The sequence below is a fragment of the Erigeron canadensis genome, chromosome 9 (assembly GCF_010389155.1).
Source record: "Erigeron canadensis isolate Cc75 chromosome 9, C_canadensis_v1, whole genome shotgun sequence".
Classification (NCBI taxonomy): domain Eukaryota; kingdom Viridiplantae; phylum Streptophyta; class Magnoliopsida; order Asterales; family Asteraceae; genus Erigeron; species Erigeron canadensis.
This window is the reverse complement of record NC_057769.1, coordinates 34,428,771-34,450,781: the sequence shown is the minus strand read 5'-3', so window position 1 is coordinate 34,450,781 and position 22,011 is coordinate 34,428,771. Positions and strand designations below refer to the sequence as shown.

Sequence of the window (22,011 nt, the reverse complement as noted above, 5' to 3'; positions counted from 1 at the left end):
GTTTTTATGTTTGTCAATTAGTTTTTGAGTGATATTTTTTACGTGAACAATTTGATCAAATGAAACAAAATTTGTCAGGTTAATACGCAGTGGCGTGCCTACATGGGGGGCAAGAGGGGCAAATGCTCCCCTCCAAAATTTAGATATTGTCATATATTTTTAAATTTTTCATGAATTTTAAAATAAATCTATAGGTTTCTAACATTTTGTCTCCTTAGATTTTTTTTTATAATGGATTTTTAATTTTGCCCTCCCTCAAATTTTTTCCTGTTACCGTCTCTGTTAATACGTATATATCTTTTGTCCAAACAAAAGTTTTATATCTTTTTTTTCCCAATAAAAAGTTTGGAAGTATTCTTGCTTCATCGCTTGCCATAAAATAAAAACAAATTTTCATTTTGTGATAAGTTATCTTGAAGTAAGTATCTATACTTTTTTTTTTTTGAATGGAAGTATCTATACTTAATTACCATTATTGAACACACAAATATAAACATTTCTCATAAAAAGTATGTACATCACCATGAAATACAAGTGCATTCATAACTCGATATCCTAAGCTTCTTCAAATACAATATGCGTACTTTAAAGCATACGTACATACAAGTAATGCATCGATACATACATACATATATGTTATTGACTTATTGGTAACGAAATGAAATTAGATATAAGAAACACCTAACATATACATTTTGATGTATAACTTGCTATCGATACTCGAAACACAGGAGCATATCTTTTGCATGAAAGAAACAATTATATATAATACTCGTAAATAATAAGTCTAATATGATTTATTTATTATTTATATATATGTTCACTTGTAAAACAATTTGCCCCTTCTTTCTGCCATTTCTATATAATACTTAAATTGAACTTTTTTTTATAATACACAAATTATCCGTTATCTCGTAAAATAATTACAATACTTTATCAATTAACAAGTTTTTATTCCTAAACTACAAACCATACTCATATTTCATTGTGGCCTTCATCACCACCACCAGTCCGAACCATGGTCTACCGTCGCCACCATTATTTCCCCTCGCATTACATAGGCAACTCGTTAGCTATTTATTGTTTATATATCGTGGTGGGTCGAGTTGAAATTGAAAACGGCAATTGATAAATTCAACTATTATACTTCCGCTACTCATGTTGGAGTATTTATAAAAACATTCTATATTGGTGTTAGAAGTTACAACTTACAACCATGCTACAATTGGTAATTTGATCATGACATCCATCAAAAAGTGTTTTTGTTGTGTTTCGTCATTAAAACAAAGTATCTATCTCTTTATATGAGATAATGGGAAATAAGCACTTCTAATAGAGGTTTATAGAAAGTGTATAGTAAGGTTGCAATGAGGTAGATGTGTATTTTATAAACCTTCTAATGAAGAGTCAAGTTCACAAGCAAGGCAATCTCCATATAAATGCTTAAGAAATTCATATTTACAATAGAGGTATCCGCGCAATGTGGCAGTAGAACGTTGACGACGGGTAATTGTGACATTAACGGTGTAGTTATTAATGTAAAGTTGTTGACGTAAATTATATACATATTATATGAATTAATAAGTTAATTATATATATTTGGATACACATTTCGATAAAAAAAATTTTTTATTAAAAGTTCAGTTTGAATCCGGCTAAATTAACTACTGAAAAAAATAAAATATCACCTTTATAACACATTTAGACCGCTTGAATCATAAAAGTTTTAATAAATAAATAAATTTTAGAATGTGAGGAGAAAAATAGTAACTCATTTAAAGCTTCACTAAAAGTCTAAAGTGACAAAACATTAAAATAAAATATCTTATTCGTTCAGACTTTAGAGGAAACAAATCAACCCCAGTTTACATTCTTTCATCCTCACACACCATGTTTTCCGTACACACACTCTCTCCCCTTACAACCACCACAACCCACCACCGTATCTCCACCACACAACTCAAACTCAAACCCATTCTATACAACCCAACCCACAACCCATTCACAATAAAATCCTCAATTGAACCCAACCCAAAACCCAAGTCCCAAAATGGGTCATGGGTCAGCCCAGATTGGCTCACATCCTTAACAAAATCACTACTTTCCACTACCCAATCTGACAATTCAAATATCCCAATTGCAAATGCACAACTTGATGATGTTTCTGACCTTTTGGGTGGGGCCCTGTTTTTACCTTTGTTTAAATGGATGAATGATTATGGGCCTATTTATAGATTAGCTGCTGGCCCAAGAAATTTTGTTATTGTTAGTGACCCTGTTATTGCTAAACATGTTTTGAGAAACTATGGGACTATTTATGCTAAAGGTCTTGTTGCTGAAGTTTCTGAATTCTTGTTTGGTTCTGGTTTTGCTATTGCTGAAGACGCGCTTTGGACGGTACATTTTCGGTTGTTTATTTGTTGTGAAGTTTGTGTTTATGCTTGCTTTTGATGCTGGGTTTTGTTCAAGTTTTGATTTTTTTTGGTGGGATAGTTTTAAAATTTGGATTCTTGATTTCTTGTGAAGTTTTTAAATTTTGTGTTTATGCTTTGATTTTAATGCTATGGATAACCAACCCATTATCAGTCCCCACCAACGACCAATATGAGAGAATGTGAATCGTTTTTGAACTCGACCAGCATATGTTGTATTTCCCCACCACCAGGCTTTTGGATTGTAGGACTACTTGATTTAAATGTTTGATTTTGTTGAAGCTTTGGTTCTTTTGGTGGTTTGCTTTAACACTTTCAGTTATTATTATGCTAATTTCCCTTTGAATATATTTTTAAACAAATTACTTGGCCATATATTGTATCAAAATATACCTACTTTGTTACTGTGTGCTTTAATTTTTAGAACTTTTCCCCAGCCAAACCATGTGAACTCAATTCTTGCTATTGTGCCTTTTTATGTGCCTAACTTTCAACACTAACATGTACATACATAAATCATGAATTTTAGGGAAGTTTTGAATTTGATACCCAAACAGTGGATTATGTGTCCGATATGTAGATTGTGATTGGCCGTTTTCTTGAAATGTTACTTTTTCTTCTTGAATTAGTTGTTCTAGGAATGTTGAATGAATATCTTTCTTCTCTTATTCAGTTAAATTGGCTTAATTTTGATTATCTCAGCTCTAAGTACAAACTCTAATTGCTTATAGGCAAGGCGCAGGGCTGTGGTTCCATCGCTACACAAGAAGTACTTATCTGTGATAGTTGATCGTGTATTTTGCAAATGTTCTGAGAGACTTGTGGACAAGCTCAAATCATACGCATTAAATGGCTCCGCTGTTAACATGGAGCAGCAGTTTTCTCAGTTGACTCTTGATGTTATTGGTCTAGCAGTATTTAACTACAATTTTGATTCTCTAACTGCTGATAGTCCCGTTATTGAAGCTGTGTATACTGCATTAAAAGAAGCCGAAGCACGTTCAACTGATATCTTACCTTATTGGAAGGCAGGTTATTATTGATCTTGTTCATTAAATTCCATATTGAGTCATTGTTTGACTTTTGAGCTCAATATAACCTGCAACTACTGTATTTGTCCGGATGAATGCAATGATTACCCATCCGTATTATCGAAATTTCAATCCAAATTTACTTAACTGGTATTGGTAATTATGACCAAATATTGACACTAGTGCACTACTGACTTCGGTGTAGAAAATACCTCAGTATAAGTATTTTCGAGTACCAGATAAGATATTCAGTTAACAGACATGCAATTTTGTGGAAGTATTAGTCAAAGTCAAAATGGTACTTCTATATTGGTATGAATGGGAATATTATTCAACTTCATAAATGATTTAAGGTATCTATGCTTTTAGTAATGTAACAAAATATTAAAGTTCTCTTCCACTTTCATTCAAAGTGCTCACTTTTCTATTCGGGTTGTCTCATAAGAATTTCAACTTTTTATCTATTGGGAAAATAGACTTGACCTCATTAGTCGGGTTTTACCGCTGCTTTTTATTCATGGCAGGAGTGAAGGGAGTAAAAAAAGGGAGTATTGACCGGCTGTTTTGCTGCAGATTAATGCATTATGTAAGATCATCCCAAGACAAATAAAAGCCGAACAAGCAGTTACTGTGATTAGGGAAACTGTTGAAGAACTTATTATGAAATGCAAGGAGATGGTTGAAAAAGAAGGTGAAAAGATTGATGACGAGGACTACGTGAATGATGCTGATCCAAGCATCCTTCGGTTCTTGCTTGCTAGCAGGGAAGAGGTCTGCAAACAGCAATCTATATTGATTTATTTTTCATATAATATGGCTTGTAACATGGCTAACTTGGCCTGTTCAACCCCATTTCCATTCAATAATAAAAGCAGAGGTTTAATGCTTTACAAATACCGATCGGGTGATTTTTCAACTTGTTTGGTCCTTTTGAACCATATTTCTGTAAGCTATATTTTAAATTGACCCATTGGTGATGAAACATGATCTGAATGGACCCAGTCATTAGTAAATGAGTCGAAATTGCCCTCTCTATCGTTAATGTTTGGTCCTCTCTCTTGTTTTCCATTTAGGTTTCAAGTGAACAGCTACGTGATGACCTTTTGTCGATGTTGGTTGCTGGACATGAAACCACTGGTTCAGTGTTAACATGGACTACTTATCTTTTAAGTAAGGTACCTTTTGCCGGTTATTCAAACTCGTGATTGGTACTATATTGTTTCATTTCATCCATCATGTTAAAGAGATTTAAAGTTTAAAACCCGTTTTGATATTGTTAACTTGAATTATGTGTTAATTATGCAGGATCCATCTTCTTTACATAAAGCACAAGAAGAAGTTGACAGAGTATTACAAGGCCGTCCACCAACTTATGAAGACATAAAAAACCTCAAGTTCATAACACGATGCATAAACGAGTCAATGCGTCTCTATCCACATCCTCCGGTGGGTAAAAGGGCATAACACCACTTATTCAATTCTAAATTTAGATCACACAAGTAATTGAGACTTACTAAAGTTAAGTCAGTGCTCCCTGAGTGAAATCTTATTTGTGTATCTACGTGTAAATCACGAGCAGTGTGTAAACAGGCAGTCATCAAAGGCATTTTCTTAAATCATTTGGGCTTTACCTATCGATATGGCAGAATGGGTAGGACGTGAAACAGGGTCAATATGGGTATTTTTTGGTAGATGCCAAAACAAAAAAGTTTAAACTGGGTAGCATGTTAAATGTGTTATAATATATTTCAATAATGATCTGAATTTGTGAATAAAATGGCTTCATTAATACACTTTGGGCATCTTTTGACCCTTTTTCTTTGATGCTTTTTTCCTTTTTCAGTTTACCCATTTGGCCTGTTCGAGATTGTAAAGAAAACTAGAATCCACCCTTCATAAGTAAATGTGTCGAGATTTTGCTTCTAGTTTTACCAATTATATGACAATTATCTGAGACCAACTTGATTAGGTATTGATAAGAAGAGCTAAAGTCGCAGATGAGCTTCCAGGAAATTACAAGGTCAATCCTGGTCAAGATATCATGATATCAGTGTATAACATTCATCATTCATCCAAGGTATGATTATCTATGCCTTGCAAATAAAGGGATTCCTCTTTTCATTTATGTATTATGTTTTAGGGGAAAAAATTGTGACCAAAAGGAGCCGTTTTTGAAACGTGTTGTGTACCGAGACATTTTGTGGAGCTATATATTAGCTTAACCCTCTAATTTTTGTATCATATACTTTCAAGGTCTGGGAAAGAGCTGAAGAATTTATACCTGAAAGGTTTGACTTAGATGGGCCTGTACCAAATGAATCCAACACCGATTACAAGTAATTTAATGCTATTCTTCCTTGCGTATTAACGTCATTATTTGAATCTTTTCTGTAGAAGTATGTTGATGTTCAAGTTTCTTCTTTATGTATGATCAACATTTACTTACTTTAAAGCTGAAAATTAGTCAATTAACGAATTAGTTTCATGCCTTTCTCCCTCAATCATGGTGTGTGCTGAACTGCTGATGGTAATATTTCCTTGTAGGTTCATTCCATTTAGTGGCGGCCCTCGGAAATGTGTAGGTGATCAGTTTGCTATGATGGAAGCCATTGTTGCACTTGCAATCTTTTTACAGAACATGGAATTTGATTTGGTCCCAAATCAAAAGATTAACATGACAACGGGTGCCACCATTCACACAACAAGCGTAATTTCCTCTCGCAATACTTTATTTCATATTATTAGTTAGATGGAAATATTATTGTTCATCCGTTCCATTTGCTTGTCGTTCTGCTACCTATAAAGTAAAAGTTTTATGATTTATGCAGGGTTTGTACATGAAAGTCAGAGAACGCCAAATCAGTTACACGACTGTCTCTTGAATATAGATTATCTACTTTTACTTACAAAGATTTACCATCTTAGCATATATCCATTTTTATTTGTTCACGCTGTAGAGCGGGTAAAATATATGTATAACGTGCTACTAGTATATAGCAAATAGTCAGTATTGATTTCTATCTAGAGTAAACATTTCTGATGAAATGAGAACATTGAATGCAATTGTACATCTATTTATAGTACTATCACTTGATGATGCTCACCAGTTGACCAAATATCTTTTTTTTTTTTTTTACCTTGTTAAAGAGATTGAAACTGTAAATTTTTATTTGACCCGATTGGAAATGGTCCCATCTAGGGGTGTTCACGGACCGGTTTGGTCCGGTTTTGACTAAATTTCAAACCAAACCGGTATTCCCGGTTTTAATATACATTAAACCAAGTCAGACCAACTATGTTGTCAAACCGAACCAGACCAGACCATGTGAGTCGGTCTGGTTTGGTCAGTTTGACGGTTTTAAATTCTTATTTCCCTTTCTTCTATTTCCATATAATCTTTGTGTATATTTGTGACAAAGAGTCATAACAAACACTTAAAATTAGAACATTTATGAAACTATTAAAACATAATATATGTTTGAGTCAACAATCAAAAGACATTCGATCATATAATATTTTCATATAGATTCCACATCATTTAATATACATGAGAAAGTTTAATTTCTTTAAAAACATACAAGGTCGAAACAAAATATTTACAAAATGTATATTATATCCATTGAAGTATCAACACATTAGCGTAAAAATACATGTATATGTATATGATTCCCTTTATTAATGGCTAGATATCATCAAAAGTCATATACATATATACCTTTGGTCCGGTTTATGACGGTTTTTTCTTTGTTGAAACTGTAACCGAACCGATGAATCCGGTTTTTCAAAACTTTAATTGTCAGACCAGACTTTAGTAACTCAATCCGACCAAACTAATCCATACATCCTAGATTGATCCGGTTTTTACGGTTTGACGGTTTGATGAACACCCTTAGTCCCATCCACAGATTATCTTCTACTGTATGTCATATTTGGTTTGTCCCAAATCAAAATCCATTGTAAGCAACAGATCAAAAGTTTTAATTTCTAATATGTTGTAACTCAACCTTACTTTCTTTCTACTAGCTCTCGCTAGTATTATATAATGAATCCTTTTTTGAATGTTAAAAACAAATCAAAAAACGAATAAATATTGTCAGACTTTCAATCGTTATCATATTATACACTCTCAAAGCTATACATGTATCATAATCATCATTATCAATAAGTAATTTATTATCATAATTATCTTTTGTGGTGGGTTCGTAATCGCGTATATAACTTTTGTTGTGGCTTATTCAAAAAAGTCTCATTTATTTATTTTAATTAAAAAAATTAATATTATATGAGAGACTCACTTTTCTCTATAAAAATACACTCTATTGTGAAACATTCAATGGTTAAGATTTCTCCCAATTTAACTAATTTAAGTTAAGAAAATCCCCACCCAAGGTTTTACTTCCCGAATCTTCTTCTATACGCAAAATCAAAGCCAATTCAAACACTCCAATTTTTTTGGAGAATCAGTTTTCAAAATCACAGCTAAATCTTCCTCTAAATTATAATATTGCGAAAGTTTCAAAATTCGTATCTAGATTGAATAAGGGTTCAAAATCCCTAAATAATAGGAATTAGGGGTTTTCATTCATTTAAATGGCTTAGGCTTATCACAACACAATTAATCTAAATTGAACTACTCTCGCCATGAAAAAGAGAGAAAAAAAACACACACACACACAATTCATCTACAACACACGATACTTGCATCCGATCGTCTGGTATTTTATTTTTTTTCCCTTATCAAACATTTTAATTGACTATATATCTATTTATTTTTAATCTCACAAATGGCCAGTTTCATCATAGATGTTACTTTCATTGTTGATTGGCATGATACTTTTTTTCCGTAACAGATTACAAAATATAAAATCAAATTATTTAAATTTGGTGTTTCATGTATAGAAGGATCAATTCAAAAAACCCTTTTTTATTCATCTAAAGTACCTCTATAAATTTTGGGTTTGGTTCAACATATTACTCGTATTAGTTTTCACCCGTTAGCAGATATACTCATGCATTTACTAGATACATTTTGTACATATATTTTCTTTTTGTGTGTGTATAGGTATACATCTACAGGCAAGTAGTAGTTGGTATGAACGTATATTATCATAGCGTTTCATAGATTGATGTGTTTTCGATCTGTGGTTTATGTGTAGCTTCAATAACTTACAGCAAAAGATATATTAACTATGAAACATCTTAGTAAACTACAATTAATTAGAATAGGTGTCACTGTATTCATATATCAGATAGAAAAGTTATAAGTCGTTGTTAATACATTTTTTCTATAAATTACTCAACTTTATATGTATGTTTTGTATGTGCAGGTTCTATTAGGTGATGAAGAGCATGGGGGATCCATCAAAACATTTATGATTTTGACATCCATGACAATTGGAATTTATAATACCTTAAAAGAGCAATTTTGATTTGTTTCATTTGTTTGGTTGACCATATGAAACAGCTACCAATTTCTCAACTTCAAATTCATTATTAGACCAGTCACGGTTGTCTTTATCCTCCTCAATATCACATCTCCTCATATTGAGGATGAGGAGGATGAAGACAACTGGTGACCCGTCTAATGGTGAATGTTGAAGTAGTGAAATTGGTAACTATTTGATATGGTTAACCAAACAAATGAAATAAATCAAAATTGCTTTTAAGATATTATAGTTTTAAATTGTTATCGATGTACCTTTAGCCTTGCTATGCATATTCCTAGGGGTGTTCACGGTCCAATAACTGGACCGAACCGGTAGAAACCCGAATCGAAGACCGAAATAGTGGAATTTCTAAGACCGAGAACCGAACATGGGTAGTAAGGTTCGGTCCATGTTCGGGTTTTCTTTGGGTTTCGGGTTCACAAGTTTGGACCGAGAACCGAAAGTTAATGTGTGTAGCAAACTAGCAGTTACTTGAGCGAGCGTATGCCACCATGAAACACTCTCATTCTCAATTGTTTCTACAATTCAGAGACATATATTCCTAATTTATTAATTTATAACTAAATTTAAACTAGTTGTCAAACACAATTGAACAATTTGGAACATATGGACACACAAGTTGACATTGCATTCATATGAATAACATCAAGACTTTTTATGTTTCTAGATATACTATATACCTATATATATATATATGCATAAATATGTAATATACAAACACAAAGTAGTTATTTTTGTTCATGTCAATGTAAATTATGCAGCACCACCTGTGTGTAGATATTTAATATCTTTAGAGTTATTGAAATAGTTGAACTGGTTATGAAGAAACCGACGTATATTAGATACTTAGGATCTTTTTGCTAACCAAAAGTAATGTTTATCCCAAAATTATTTAAACTTTTCATGTTATCTCGGTTCTTCGGTTCGTACATGGGTTTTCACGGGTTATACCTGGACCGAACCGAGAACCGTTTTGGATGAATATATGGGACCGTGGATTGGACCGTGAGCTTCGGTTCGGTTCAGTTTTGGTTCAAGTTCGGTTTGATTATTCGGTTTTCTCAGTTTGGACCACGAAATGAACACCCACACATATTCCTTGTATCCACTTAACTTAGTCATGAGTATTCCCTTGTAATATCAAGAGATTAATTTGTAGTTTGTGCCTCTTTTCTTCGTGTTAATTTGTAAAGGGTTTATTTTCTTAATTCAGTTTTGTTTCTTTATTTGGCTTTTTTTCTTTATTTGGTTTTCTTTGTGATCATAATATTCAGGGGTTATCTTCAATCCGTTTCTTGGGCTAAGGCCAATGTTGAACTTCTGATTGAGAAAGAAACTTTCTTTTTTTTTCATTTTCATCATTAGCTCTTATCACTAGCTGTTATCACTTGCATCTTACAAAATAAATGCAAATTTGTTTTATTTTTATCATCTTTGAATTTTACATTGGCATCATAGAATGATGCTTATGCATCTTTGTTTTTGATGTGTCTCGATTAAAAGGGGAACAATAATTTGATGCATTATTATGGCGATGCATTTTTGTTTACAATTGTTAAAACTATAATACACATAGCAAAAGGTCTTTCAATGACAAACTATATATATATATATATATATCCTATATATATATAACAAGGTGTTAAATTCTTTTATGAAACAATAAGGACCGTTAAATGAACCTTAACTTTTAATCACAACCATTAGATCAAGTTAATAACATTGTTACCAAATTTATTATTAAGTATACACGACATTAGTCCCTCTACTATGTATAATTAGTCAAATAACAATATGTATTTAATAAAATAGAAATTTATTAAGATACATATAAATTTGGAAATAATTTATTCAAATAATATGTAAATGGGAATTTGAATCACAAATAAGTTGCGTACGTAGTATGATATACAATTTTAATTTATGGCCCTTTTAATACATCTATAAGTTCACATCTAGGTTTCCATTATTTTTTCATTAAGATTTTATGGCAAGTTAGATTTTTATTAATAATAAAGATTTAATATATAATATATAATAAATTTAGTAAACCTTAAATATCCAATCAATGAATTATTAATATCTAACAAATATATATATATATACTAGATTATTTTCCCGTGTAATACGCGAGATAAACATATTAATCTTTCATAATAACGTATTAATAATTATTTTTTTTTTTAACGGAAAATTTGAGCTCAGCGGCATGCCTCTTCATATACCCAACTTCAATTTCAGAGGAAACCCATTATGGAAAAACCCCTGTCTCCATTCTTGGGAGCTTTGCTCACACCAGGATTTGAACCCAAGACCTCTTGGTCTCAGGCTCTATCATATATCAATCCATCATATAATAATTATTAATAAGACGTTAAAATATGATAATATTATTATTCAAAAAGTATTGTGTTAATCTATAATACCTTATAAACAAATCTGGATTCCTCCTCTTAGCTTAATTAAGAACCTGATAAGACAAAAATGCCCTTAAAAAATCTTCCTTTGCTAAGCACCCTCTCATGTGATATACCTACTATTAAATAACTTGGTAAGTAGTAATTACCTATATCTTTTAAAATGTAATGTTAGTGAAAAAATGCCAATATCTTTACATATATATACAGTGAAAAGTTATTTTGAGAACCGTTTTTTTTGCGAGAACATTTGAGAACTTTTCAAATCAAGCCCAACCAATGATTGTTCTTTACATGAAAATTGTTTTTTGATTGTTTTCTGAATAACTTATGTGTAAATTTGAAGTTTATAGTTGTGTGGAGGCATGGATTATCATCCGTTATACAATTATGTGAAAATTTGAAAAGGGTTCTCAAAATAACTTTACCCTATATATATAATATCATTGTGGCAATACCCATTGGTATCCTAAGTCCCTCGGTGAAGGATTGACTTGGGGAGACCTTGGTTCAAACCGAAGAGGGCGAAGATTTTACCCTTAATTAGTTGTTGTGTTCTTTGGCGGGTTATTAAGGAGATTTCCCCATAATCCATATGGTGGCATTCACGTAGAGACCATTAAGGATGAACGGTTCTACGATCGAATATTCAAAAAAAATGTCGACATATAATGTTATTCACTGCTTTAAATTTAACAAGTTAAAGTTATATTAAAACTTTAGATGTAAATTAAACCATTCATATAAATGAGCATTTTAATCTTTTGTTAATTGTGATATAAAAGGTTATATATATATATATGGTATCATCTATTTTAATATGAAATTCAAATTAGAAAGTAAATTGTATTGAAACCGCATAATTTTATACATAAGTTTCTCGAGACTTATAAAATTAAAAGTATCCAGACTTAATATACACTTATATGATTGGAAAGCAAACATTTAAAAAAAAAATAAAAAATTTAAGCCTTTATAATGGATACATACTAAACTTTTACTACTAAGCATCACTAATACAAATATTATTTTTATTATATTAAAGAAATATATATATATATATTATTTTGTCAACCCCAAAATTACTGTTACATTTTCATTTAATTTATATAAACAATGTTCACTTAATTATATTACCGATATAATCGTATGTTCATGTTGTTAAACTATAATTGTCGTAACCACACAAATATATTTTAAAAGTCTTTTTCTAAAATTTAATGATAAATTTATCATTTACCAAATAGTATATTATGATTATATTTTTTTTTAATAATTGTGTCTGATTTTTATAGTTAACATTTAGTTTAAAACAGATTAGGTAATATTTAATGTCATTTGGTTATTGTAATATTATGTTGATTTATTAAACAGATAATTGTTGTATTTTATAGTGGTTATTTGATATTTGATTTTTTATAAAATAAGAAGATAATATTTTTTTTTTGAGAATTATATATTACACTAAATAAACATGTAATGGTTATATTTAATTTTACATTGTTGTTGTATAACAAAATAACAAATATATGTTACAAACATCAAAACAAAATAATTCTGATAATAATTATTATCATTTTTAAATTAATTTTATATTATTTTAATTTATATCATTATTTTTAAATTAATTTTATCTCGCGTATTACGTGAAAAAATAATCTAGTATATATATATATATATGGGATGTTAATATAAAGCTGTCGGGTGTGGAACACTCACGTATCAATTTTTAAACCAAAAATATCATGGGGCCAAACTATTATTCATTAAACAAAAAATTATAAAATATTGGTATGTGAGGGGTTCCATACCTAACCTTAGGTGTTAGCCTTATATTTTTTTTTCCTATATATACATATATATATAACCTATTAATTAAAGAAATTATAAATTAAGGTTTTTGTTAATGTCATACCATAAATATAAGCTATTTAAGTGTATTGAAATTTATACTTTTTTTTTTTAGCGAATATATATGTATTTATAATGTAAAATGGTGCTAAATGCTAGAACGCAATAATACAACAACAATATATAAAATTACACTAAAAGAATGCAAGATGCTTATGTACCAAAATATCAATGACACCAACTAAAAATTTGATCTAAAGAAAGCAAAGGGCTTGGATGTCACTAATCACTTTACTCAGCACCACGGGTTTGTCATTAAAAACTACACCATTACAGACATGCCACAAACACCAAATGATGGTAAAAGCAATACTATCAAGAGTCTTCCTCCACTTAGAGATACCATGTACATATATATAAGTTTTAAGCAAATCCTTAAGGCTATCTCTAATGGGGTGCCTTTGGATATCCTTTGCCGTTAAATCTTATCCAAATCTAAGGATTTTTTAAAAGATGCCCTTACCTAATGACAACTTATGGTAATACTGTTGGCCTGCTATTGGAAGTACTATTATTCTCATCATTTTTTTCATAAAAAAAATCATACATATGTGAAATCTTAAACTATGATATAAAAATTTTAAAGATATGATTTTTTATCTATAGTAATACTGTTGCTCCCGTTATTTTCTCATAAGTTAATCAAGAATAATATTTTCGTTTTACAATTACAAAAAGAACTAAAAATCATCAAAAGAAATAAGTCAACCCTATCACTCAGGCACTGACTTTGACTTGCTAGATATAAAACACAACAAAAGAAAAATAGTACTCCGTATCATTTTACTATGACGTATTAATGTATTATTTTTATTTTGTTATTTTTACATAAAACTTTTATGACATCATTAATGTTTTTTTTTTTATCCATTTAACTATTATATTTGTGGATTCAGTTCACACCTATACATACAGTACAGTAAAGTATGTCATGTATATATACCCAACAAGAAGTTGTATCTATAAAAAAACCTTCTCAGGGCATTTGCTCTTTGATCCCAAATTTCAAATCATGTCCACCATAAATAAATAAATAAAATAAAATAAAATCTTGTCAAAAGTAAAAAATTTGAAAACCCAAATACTCGTAATAATAATAATATTAGTTTTCTTGTGATATTATAAATCTAGGGTTTCCTTCAATTGAATTCACATTCTCATAAATTCATATATATATATAATAATATTACAAGAATTGACAATGAAGAGAGAACTTGCGTTTGCAATTGAAGCTAGATCTCACTTTGATTGTTTCTCTGGTCGGACTAGATCTTCTAGAAGTAGTAGTTCGCCCGGTATGATTTTTGATCGGAAAATCACGCGGTCAGCGGCTGATCGGAAGTTGATTGACGTTGATGACGGTGTGGATGTTGGTCGCCGTCGGAAAAAGGTGAAGACTGAGGTGAAGAATTGTGATTTTGTTGAGTCGCCGGCGCCGGAGGTTGAATCGACGGTGGTGGAGACGGAAGTAGTCACGGTGGAAGTGGAATTGGCGGCGGAGGAAGTTGCCATGGAGGAAGTTGAATTGGTGGCGGAAGAAGAATGTCCGGCGGTGGAAGTGAAACCTGCGGTGGCGGAGGACGTGGTGGTAGAGGAAGTTGCGACGGAGGAAGAGGAATTGGCGAAAGTAAAATCTGCGGCGGAGGAAGAAGAATTGACGGCGGAAGAAAAATCGGTGGAGAATGGAGGGGGAGGAAGAGTGACGGAGAAGGTGTATGTGAAGAGAAAGAAGAGGAAAAATAATGAAGGAACAAGTAGTAATACGCCGAAAAGATTTACGCGATCGGCATTGAAGGATGAGAAGGTGAAAGAAGATGTAGGGAAAGTAGGGAGTCCAATAATGAAGAAGTTGGAATTGAAAATGTCTAAAAAGATTGGGTTGGAAAGAATGCCAACGAATGCGAGGGAGCTTCTCGAGACTGGTCTGCTCGAAGGGTTTCGTGTTTTTTATAAACTCGATAATGAGGTATTGTTGTTTTTGTTTGTTTATTATAGTTGTTTAGGTTTGTGTTTTGATGATTAGAGTAAAGCTTTCTGCTTTTGAATCAATTTGATAATAGGTTGCTTAGAATGCCATTTATATTTGGGGTGGTATAATCGAAACTTTATGGTATACAAATGGTCTTAGGGTTGCCCTTTCACATTTTACGTTATGTCCAAGTTTGCAGCCCTAGTTTTGGCTTGGAATGGGGATGGTGTGTGCAGGCTACCCATGCTAAGGTAGATGAAAAACAATCTAGAGGTCGATGGTCGGATGATCTGCAGTATCTAGTGCTTCCTTTTGGCCCACTAGAATGATGGTGTTAAATGTGTTTAGAGTAACTTATAGGTATCTTCGTGATTTTTTTATATGGAAATTAGTTTATGTACGTGTTACGTGCCTACGTTAGTGTAGCCTGTCTTTAATGTAGTAGTTAGTAGCTACTTAGTTGTGCTATGGAATGTAATCTATGTTAGAATCAAATAATCATTTTAGAACCTCTTTTAGTGAGTATTTTGCAGATCAGGGTACGCCAGATTCTGATCTTACATATGTGGCCATAGCTTGAGAATTCATATAGATAATTTCGAAAAGCATCAGATAGTGTATTAAAAATAAATCTACTTCTACCATTTTACTAGCCATCAGCTCAAGTATCTGATTTCTTGAATATAAGATGCCTCTTCTTGTTTATTGCAAACCTTTTTTTCCATGTGTTAATAATGTGCTTTTCCCATTGATAAAAATTGTGAAGTTTTTCGTGTAAAGAAGTGACCGAGGTATGTGTTTATTACAGAGGAGTAATCTACAAGGACTAATTAAAGGTCTCGGCATACTGTGTTCTTGTAATCTGTGCAACGGAACCAAAGTGAGTTATTTGATCCTTTTAAGTAACACATAGGATATAACATTTATTCTCTATAATGATCTTCATTAATATGTATATTTTAAATGGTAGATTATTTCAATCTCTCAGTTTGAGATGCATGCACGCAAATCATACCGACATGCTATAAAGCACATCTGTCTTGAGAATGGGAAAAGCCTCCTAGAGGTGATTGAAATATGTAAATCGTCCGCTATGGAAACATTAGAAGTAGCTCTTCAGGCTGTAATTAGTTCATTGCCTGCAAAGGGACCTTCCATATGTACCAATTGCAATGGTGAGCAATGCCCCAACCTAATTAACTTTGCCATAGTGTATGGTTTTATGATCATTAATGAGTTGTGGTCATTGTTTGTACGATTTTCAGGCTCCATTGAAGCATCTTTGACTGACAATTTGTTAATGTGTGATACATGCTTGAATAAAAGACAAGTTCAAGTTCAATCAATTGTTGCAACTCCTGAAGATGTTAGGTATGTATCATTCGTCACTTGTATTTAACTAGAATATTGCATATACGGATGTTACTTCTAGTAGTGTTGATGTATTTTACAACTATAGTGGCAATCGTCCACACCAGCATTCTTATACTGTTGGTGTCGAAGAACGTGTTTGAAGATATTCAAGAAAACATTTGGTGTAGGTTTGAACTTGAGCATCTGGATAGACATTACTTACCAACTTAAAATTTTATCATTACTACAACATTATTGAAGATATCTGTATATATATGATGATATAGCAACAGATAAAGAAAATAACTAACATGGTAAGAAAAGATTATACACCTTAAAGGGTAAGAATAAGTTATGTGATGCGATAATTGGGAGGATCGGAGGAGTATCGTCACCAATTTAAGCAAGAAATCGAGGGTACAACTTAGCACCAATCAGGCAAGGAAATCGGGTGTAAAACTTGGCACAAAGTTAGTTAGAGATTAGGGTATAAAGTAGCTTGTGATTTGATACAGTTCAATATAAGACATTATACATCATGATTTTGTTGCTTGTTATTCATTTGTTTGCTTTATGTCTTGAACCAGTACTGACAACTGCAGGGAGAATTAATTTTTTAACCTTGTATGATTTGTCATAGACTACTACCCATTACTGCTTATTACTACCCGTTTGTGCTTTACTCCCAATACCACATGCTTCTTTTGTATTATTACTATTTTTTTGGTGCTATTTGTATATTACTAAGATATTTCATAGTGGCCATAATTAGAATATTGGAAAACCGTGCGCAATTAAAACTATCCATTTGTATAAAAGGTATACACTGATTACGTATTAAAAATTAGATCTCTGGGTTCGTGAAATCAGTTTTTCTTGTTCTTATCATATATTGTTTAATTTTTGTTGTAAAGTAAATGAGGACACGTGTTACATGCCTTTTGGTTTATATTGATTGTCTAATACTTGTATGTTTTTAGCACATCAAGCCCAGTCTCAAACGCTAAATCAAGTATCAGCTTGTCGACTTATTCGGATAACAAGAGTCGACGAGGGAGAAAAACAAAGTTAGTATTTATGTATTCTCATTAAGTCAGATACTTCCTCTTATATCAACCAGTTTTTCTTGTTTTTGTCATTGATTGTTAATTTCCGTTGTCAAGTAAATTTGGACACTTTCCATCAGTTTTCGATGCTTTTTGTTTTTTTTATTATTGTCTAATGCATGTATATTTTTAGCACATCAAGCCCGGTCCCGGACACCTTATCAAGTAACAGCGTGTCAGTTTTGTCAGATAACAAGAATCGACGAGGCAGAAAAAGAAAGTTAGTATCTATGTTTTCCCATTATGTCAGATATCTTTTCTTATATCAGCCATGTCTTTCTACTTTTGCAAAATGTTTGTCCTTATTACAGATTTTGTATGTGACTTTGCAGGTCATCAGTGCCGGTCTTGAAATCGCCTGAAAGTGCTACGAAGTATAAGTTGTCACAAAATAAAATAAATTCGAAGGTTTTAAAAAGGTCTGTGTATTTCTTTTGTAGCTATGATAAAAAATTATAATGAGTAAATTGTTAGATACGAAATACTTATCATATTTGTTTATTTTCTAGAAATCTAATATGTTTTGAGTGATCCAGGGCATTAAGATCTGCTTCTGTACCAAGGGCCAAAGAGAGTGCTAGTAGATGTACCTCTTCACAACAGAAGAGTCGCCCAAAGCTAACATCAAAGTTTGTCTCTACTTACGAGTTATGATAAGATTACTTCATTTTATCTTGCAGGAAAGTAATTTTTGTGGAACATCTTATGTTTTTTTTCCAGGAATCAGCACTTGCACTGGGCAGTCTTTGAGAAAGGAGGTTTACCAGATGGAACTGAACTAACTTATGTTGCTCAAGGAAAGGTGAAGTATTTTCATATAGTTGTATATTTACTAGTATGATATCATCTTTATCAGCGAAGAAGCTAACATTTTTTTATCGACAGAAACTGTTAGAAGGTTATAAGCTGGGTCGTGGAATATTCTGCTCCTGCTGCAAAACTGAGATCAGTGCCTCGCAGTTTGAAGCGCACGCTGGTAGGGCTTCACACAAAAAACCGTAAGTTGTTTCTATTTGCATATAAATTTGTTTCATTCTAGGTGTTTTTCTCTTTTCGTATACTTGCTCTTAAACTGCTTTACATATTTTACAGTTATGAAAACATTTACACCTCAAATGGAGTGTCTCTTCATGAATATTCAGTATCATTAAAGATGAATGAAAATCGGAAATGTCCTGTAAGTTCAAATGATAACTTGTGTACGGTCTGCATGGATGGTGGAGATCTCTTGCTTTGCGATGGATGTCCTAGATCCTTCCATCAAGGTCAGTTATTTAAAATTCAGTTCTCATACTTTTAGCGTAAACAATGTTGGTCTAATATACTTTGTGTTGGTACTTACAGAATGTGTAGATGTGTCAAGCATCCCTCGTGGCAAATGGTACTGTAGATATTGCGAACAGGCAATGAAGTATGTAGGAGACAGTGCTAATGCTGTTGCAGCAGGAAGGGTCACAGGGATTGATTCTATAGAGCAGATAATGACGCGGTGCATCCGTATAGTGAAAAATGCTGAAAATAATGATCTTGTGGCTTGTGTTTTATGCAGGTAACATTGTTTACAGTATATTGACATTCTGTGCTTTTTATCCTTCAAACTTTAGTACCACTCATGATTGGAGTTTGCAATTTTAACCCCTTTACATTCAAATGGGCTGAATTGGTTTGGTGCATCGTCTCAAACATGTCAAGGCAGTTAAACTAGCCAAGGATGAAATTAAATTTTAAATTCTGTTTTTAATATACTTTCTAACCTCATATATCAATTATGGTCAAAAGAAGCTTAAGAGCATTATTGCAATAATATCGTGTTATGTTGTTTCGTTAATCACATTTAACACATCAATCATTTGTGTATGTATATTTTGAAATGGAAGAAAAAGTGTATGTTGGTCAGTCAATCTGGCTCAGCATGTTGTCATAAACTGAAAATTTTTGCGGGTTTGAAGATGCACTCGTCTGGACCCACCTGTTGCCAACCCACACAACTTACTCATCTTGCCACCTCTATTGATGATGATTGTTCATAAAGTTGGCTAATTCAACCTATCTGTTCGACTTTATTATGCAGATGCCACGATTTTAGCAAAACTGTCTTCAATGACCGGACCGTTATCGTATGTGATCAATGTGAAAGGGAATATCATATTGGCTGTCTGAGAGAGCATAATATGGCTGATCTGAAGGTGCATATTAACTTTCTTCGACGTGTTCATTTCTATTAAGACCAAATAGATTAGGTTATCTTTTCAATGTTTGGCTTTGATGTATTACTTTTATGGACATTTTATAGGAATTGCCAAAAGGAAAGTGGTTCTGCTGCACAGCTTGTGAAAGGATTCATTCTGTTATGAAAAACTTACTTACCCGTGAATCCAAGATACTCCCTGATGATCTATTGGATTTAGTGAAGGAAAAGCAAATGAACAATGAAGTGGATAATGTTGCTAATTCTGAAATGAGATTCATACTTCTTCGTGGCAAGGATGCTTCCCGTGAGACCAGAAAGTTGCTGGCACAAACTGTTGATATTTTTCATGTGAGTGCTGTTTTGATCTTACAGTGTCACAAGCTTATTTTGTTAACCAATTTCCATATTTATTCTTTTTTTGATTTCTTTTCATGTTAATAGGAAGGCTTTGACCCTATTATCGATGCAACAAGTGGACGAGATTTTATTCCATCAATGGTGTATGGGTAAGCGTAAATGCAAAATATATTAGATAGCAATTACTATATTTGTTCTTTTAATCATCTAAGACATTCTTCACTGAACAGAAGAAAAATTTGGAGCCAAGACTTTGCAGGGATGCTTTGTGCAATATTAACAAAAGAGTAAGGATGCCTTTGTCATTTTTGAATTTAGGTTTTCTTAACAATTGTCACTCCCAGTCCAATAAGAGTTTTTAGTTATTAACGATGCTTATTCTGATTGTTACAGCTCAAATGTGATAACAGCTGGGACACTTCGTGTTTTTGGAGAAGATATAGCTGAACTCCCAATAGTTGCCACAAGTAAATGTAATAAGGGGAAGGTTAGTATATCATACTATGCTATTATCACAAAATCACATTTTGGGTTTCCTTTTTTAGTATTTTATTTATTATTGCTACAAGTGTTTTTATTTGTTAAAGAGCTTTCTATGTTTTGTGACTTATTTTGGTCTACTGTACATTGACAGGGATATTTTAAACTACTGTTCACCTGCATTGAGAGACTACTTTCGTCTTTGAAGATAAAGAAGATTGTTCTCCCTGCTGCAGAGGAAGCTAAATCCATATGGACCAATAAGTTTGGTTTTGAAACAATAGATCAACCTCAGGTAGATATCATACATATAGTAGAGCAGGCGGTTATGACCTTTTTATATGTGAATGGGTTGATTTGGGGTACGTCTTATCTTGAAGGGGTTGAATGGGTAAATCAGAAAAAACGAGCTGAAAGTAGCCAAAAAAGTACTCAAGTAAATTATACAGTACATCATAAATCACTTGGTTCAAAGCACAGTTAGGTTCTGTAGTCATCTTTCAACAACACATATCTATAATGTTCAAAACAGGTTACAAAAAGGCGTTTTGTCTGTCAATGCGGCTTTACTTCTTTTGATGTGCTATCCAATCTGTTTGATTTCTATTAATTGAGGAAACTAACTTGAGATTCAAACAAGCATATCAAGTGTTTTAGAATGCTACTATATATAACTATATTTAGATGATGCTAACAATAAATAGAATAGTTTAGGTGATTTAAAATCAAATTACTTTCACATGTGAAAGCGGAAATTTCAATTTCTTTTGTTTGGGTTTCAGCTTGATGACCTCAGGCAAACATGCTCGACTTTGATGACCTTTAAAGGAACATACATGCTACAAAAGGAAATTCCTCAAGCTCTGAACGGTGTTCCAGGTGTAGGCGATGAATTTTTCCAGCCTTCAGTGGAATAGTAGGGTGTGAAGCCAGTTTTTCTATTTTTTCTTTTTATTTGTTTGTTTTTTTTTTTTTTGAGCAGCTTGTTAATGGAGTAGGTATTTACAGAAGTTTCTTTTAACATTATTATCGATTTTTTGCTGGAAACATTTGTAAATGGTAAATATTAGCCTGGTTTTGATGGATGAAATGGTTGATTTTTTTCTCGTTTCCAGTGTTCCGTTTCTCCTTTATCGTTTCTCCCTTATCATTTCCATGTCTGTATAATTGGTCATCAATTCTCCTGTGCTTGATATAGTGCTGCAAACAAGTCCACCCTTATCGAGTTATTTGACCTTGAAGTCAACCCCGGCTCATTTGAGCTGGACATAATCAAGCTCGAGTTCGAATTATGACATTGAGACATAATGAGTCGAG

General features: G+C 32.4%; 2 protein-coding genes across 2 annotated transcripts; both read left to right on the top strand.

Moving 5' to 3' along the window:
- The first annotated feature begins 1,830 nt into the window (after nt 1-1,830).
- LOC122581976 (carotene epsilon-monooxygenase, chloroplastic) lies at nt 1,831-6,579 on the top strand. The gene is made up of 9 exons (XM_043754310.1): nt 1,831-2,397; nt 3,164-3,460; nt 4,037-4,234; nt 4,537-4,638; nt 4,769-4,909; nt 5,433-5,540; nt 5,717-5,799; nt 6,008-6,170; nt 6,292-6,579. Exons 1-9 carry the CDS (start codon nt 1,891-1,893, stop codon nt 6,343-6,345), a joined length of 1,653 nt encoding a protein of 550 aa, XP_043610245.1. The 5' UTR covers nt 1,831-1,890; the 3' UTR covers nt 6,346-6,579.
- A 7,733-nt stretch (nt 6,580-14,312) lies between these two features.
- On the top strand, nt 14,313-21,801 carry LOC122582862. The gene is made up of 19 exons (XM_043755296.1): nt 14,313-15,204; nt 16,016-16,087; nt 16,178-16,382; nt 16,473-16,578; nt 17,541-17,627; nt 17,800-17,886; nt 17,999-18,085; nt 18,203-18,295; nt 18,387-18,468; nt 18,552-18,664; nt 18,759-18,931; nt 19,011-19,215; nt 19,738-19,852; nt 19,960-20,205; nt 20,299-20,363; nt 20,445-20,501; nt 20,608-20,701; nt 20,849-20,989; nt 21,477-21,801. The coding sequence occupies exons 1-19, from the start codon at nt 14,440-14,442 to the stop codon at nt 21,609-21,611; spliced, it is 2,928 nt and encodes a 975-aa protein (XP_043611231.1). The 5' UTR covers nt 14,313-14,439; the 3' UTR covers nt 21,612-21,801.
- The last annotated feature ends 210 nt before the right edge of the window (nt 21,802-22,011 follow it).